This window comes from Diaphorina citri, unplaced genomic scaffold (genome assembly GCF_000475195.1).
Source record: "Diaphorina citri unplaced genomic scaffold, Diaci psyllid genome assembly version 1.1 scaffold2755, whole genome shotgun sequence".
NCBI lineage: Eukaryota > Metazoa > Arthropoda > Insecta > Hemiptera > Psyllidae > Diaphorina > Diaphorina citri.
In genome coordinates this window covers 20387-24266 of record NW_007380172.1, presented here as the reverse complement: position 1 = coordinate 24266, position 3880 = coordinate 20387, and the positions used below count along the sequence as shown (strand labels likewise).

General features: G+C 38.6%; 1 protein-coding gene across 1 annotated transcript; it reads right to left on the bottom strand.

Moving 5' to 3' along the window:
• Positions 1-216: 216 nt before the first annotated feature.
• Positions 217-3381, bottom strand: LOC103519493. Its single transcript, XM_008484577.1, has 4 exons — positions 3370-3381; positions 2983-3067; positions 2547-2855; positions 217-398 (listed from the first exon to the last, which is right to left on the bottom strand). The coding sequence occupies exons 1-4, from the start codon at positions 3379-3381 to the stop codon at positions 217-219; spliced, it is 588 nt and encodes a 195-aa protein (XP_008482799.1).
• Between the last annotated feature and the right edge of the window lie 499 nt (positions 3382-3880).

Here is a 3880-nt window from a genome sequence, read left to right as displayed (position 1 = left end):
AGATGTCCAGTTTTTGCACCGAAAACCGGAATATGTCCCTTTTGGAACCGTAATGTACTTGTCCTGTTTGTCCTTTTTTGTCCAGTTTGGACCCGAAAATGCTATTCAAGATTAGGCTTTTCCATTTTTGGCACCGAAATTGGCCGAAACGCGAATTTTCGTCTATGTTTGGTAGCGTAGCTGATATTTGAAAACGAATGCAGATATACCAAAAACTCAATTTCCGAAAAATTTGGACTTGTCCACTTTTGGAACTGGGCTACTCATTCTTCTCAAGTAATAAGACTTCGGGTCTATAATCTCATGAGTTCCCTCGGAGACGGCGCGGCGCCCGAATAGTCTCCAAGTATTCTCAGTGGTAACATGTGACTCTAGATCCGGGGGTAAGTTATTCAGACCTTGTCAGGAAGTCCCCAAACGTGTCATCATATACAAATATGTACATATATACATAGGTACGACTAGGTACATACATACGTAGGTGTTTTGTACATTACAGGAGGAATTTGATGAAAAAGTTAATAATATCATGCCTGCAGCCTATACTATACATATACAACATCCAATTTCCTGGCATCATTGACTTTTTTGTTTTATATTAAAACGAAATCTTATTTGTCACTCAACTTGGCATTTGACACATCCCGACATTTTCACCTGAATCTAATCAGATATCGTATCATGTTGATGCAGCTTTGTTCTGAGACGACATAAAATCAATGCGAATGCTTATCTAGAAAAATTGTATGGAGGTGATGCTAAAATAATAAATTCAAGTTCATTTGATAAAAACTTACCTACCTATGTGGAATTGTTCATGTACCTACCTATACAGAGCCTTCGAAAAGTCATGAAACCCCTGCATATTTTTTGAATGGCTAAAGATGAGAAGCTGAAATTTGGTTTAATGTTTTATCTTTTAAAATGAAACTTTTTGAGGTAGTCGCCAAACTTTTTGAAGTAGTCGGCCGGAGTCAGGGTCGGCCCCAGGGGGGTCAACTTCAAAATGCTAAATGGGAACCCCCTGATTGTGATACATTAAATTAAAGGCCTTAAAAAACGTAGTACTTTGATAAGTCAGTCAGTTACACAAGGGGCTGTATATATTTAGGACTCGCACTTCGTGCTCGGGAGGGGGGCTTCGCCCTTAAACGTAGGAAAAGTTTTGCTGGCCTCAAACTCTGTTCCCTGTGTATTTCTTATGGGGAACTTAAAAAACGTCAATATCTCGGGAACGGTTTGGAATTTCGAGGGTTTTCGATTTTTCCCAGTATGTACAAAAAATAAGGAATCCAATGGTGAAAACCGCATCTTCCTAGCACATCTAGAAGTGGGTTAGAATTAGTATGAGTGAGTGAGTGAGTGAGTCAGTTACACAAGGGGCTGTATACAGTGTGTCCACTTTTAATGTGCGCCATAGGAAAAATACATGTAAAAACAGTTTTTCTTGTCTCAAAAGTCCCCATTAAGTATTTTAGTTAAAGCAAATATGTTAACTCATGTATTTTTATCTGAGGAATTCACTGGTGGTGATTTTATACACCTGGGACTTACAGTTAAAAAGTTAAGGGTTCGAATTTCGAGAAATGTGTTATGTTTGAAACTCAACATTTTTGTACAATTGGATACTCTATTTTATGTATTTTTTCACGAGAAATTGATTGGTAATATTTTCAATTACTTGGGGCTTACAGTTAAAAAGTTCTGGGTTCGAAACCGAGTAATTGTGTTATGTTTGAAACGAAACATTTTTGTACATAATAACTGAATAAATACTTTATTTTAGGCCCCCTCAAAAAAATTAATTAAAAAAAATCAGGTACCTATTTCTCTGGTTTTGAACCCGAAACTTTTTAACTGAGTATTACGTGTTTGAAAATATCACCAATCGATTTCTCGAGAAAAAATACATAAATAAAGTATTTATTCAGTTATGTACAAAAATGTTTCGTTTCAAACATAACGCAATTACTCGGTTTTGAACCCAGAACTTTTTAACTGTAAGCCCCAAGTAATTGAAAATATTACCAATCGATTTCTCGTGAAAAAATACATAAAATAGAGTATCCAATTGTACAAAAATGTTGAGTTTCAAACATAACACATTTCTCGGATTTCGAACCCTTAACTTTTTAACTGTAAGTCCCAGGTGTATGAAATCACCACCAGTGAATTCCTCAGATAAAAATACATGAGTTAACTATTTGGTTTAACTAAAATACTTAATGGGGACTTTTGAGACAAGAAAAACTGTTTTTACATGTATTTTTCCTATGGCGCACATTAAAAGTGGACACACTGTATATCATTTACTCATAATTTACAAAACCTTACTTACCACACAACATGAGAAAAGATTAAAAAATGTACCCTAAGTTATGCAAAACATGATAGATTTCCTTCTATTGCACATTGCTTAGTCGTGCTTAGATTCGATCCATAATTTAACTCCACATATCAACTAAAAAAAAAGTACCCTTGCCCAGTTCCAGTACACCTGTAGCCCTGTACCCTTGCCCTGTTCCAGTACACCTGTAGCCCTGTACCCTTGCTCAGTTCCAGTACACCTGTAGCCCTGAAGTCCTGAACCCTTGCCCAGTTCCAGTATACCTGTAGCCCTTTACCCCTTGCCCAGTTCCAGTACACCTGTAGCCCTGTACCCTTGCCCTGTTCCAGTATACCTGTAGCCCTGTACCCTTGCTCAGTTCCAGTACACCTGTAGCCCTGTACACTTGCCCAGTTCCAGTATACCTGTAGCCCTGTACCCTTGCCCTGTTCCAGTACACCTGTAGCCCTGTACCCTTGCCCTGTTCCAGTACACCTGTAGCCCTGTACCCTTGCCCAGTTCCAGTATACCCATCGTCAGCATAGAACAACGATGGATAACTTGATGTTGTTAGAGCAAGAAGTGCTGTCCGCTTTCCAGAACAAAGAGTATGTAGTAGCCGTCGCATTGGATATAGCTATGGCTTTTGAACGTACCCTGTAGCCCTGTACCCTTGCCCAGTTCCAGTACACCTGTAGCCCTGTACCCTTGCCCAGTTCCAGTATACCCGTAGCCCTGTAGCTTTGGGATAAAATCCGGCCCGGGCGGTAATCGAACTCGCGACCTAGCGCTTGAAAGGCAGACGCGCTACCCTCCTTGCTAACTAGGCTGGTGAGGACTGTAAGGAGAGACTTATCATCATCTACATTACTGACAAGATTAACATTAATTTGCTTCCGAGAAGAAAATATTTTTTCTCGAAACAAAATACATGTCGTTTTGCTTTTCAACAGAAAAGTCATGCTGGTGTCAGGAAAGCTGGCGACTTTTTAAATAACATTTTCCTTCCCCAGGGATTCCATTTTCATTTTGCTTTTACCTACCTGCTCTTCCATTTCGACGTTACTACCTGGCTTCATACAGGGCGGCCCAATCTCTGATGTAGGTACCTACCTACCTATCTATCTGAATTATTAAGTACCTGTTGTTCATAATAATTTATGATGTACACTTGAGAGCAATAAATTCGGGGCAAAAATATTCCTGAAGTTTTTGATTTTTCTAATTTTTCCCGAAGACATGTTTGATTCTTAGGAGGTGTTTTTTTATAATTACCTACACTTGATCTATTTGAACGAATCGAAAAAACAAATCGAACGAATGAACGAACGAGGTGTCAAAAGAAAAGTAATTTTGTTGACTTTTAGAAACTGTGATTGATTTTTAAAAAAGTCAAGTCGTTAAAAAAAGAAAATTAAAACTGCAAGACAAATAGTGAAATGATAGATACTATAATAATTAACTAGTGGTTGACTCGTCCTTTTTACGGGACCACCACACAAATACACCCACCACACACGCAACAGAAATCACACACACGCACACCACTCACAC

Excerpts from the sequence above, each read along its gene's own strand:
- LOC103519493 (XM_008484577.1), bottom strand. Across the intron at positions 2,856-2,982 it reads CAAGGGTACAGGGCTACAGG|TATACTGGAACTGGGCAAGG; the intron begins GTACGTTCAAAA and ends GCTGACGATGGG. Across the intron at positions 399-2,546 it reads TGTACTGGAACTGAGCAAGG|GTCTGAATAACTTACCCCCG; the intron begins GTACAGGGCTAC and ends CTTCCTGACAAG.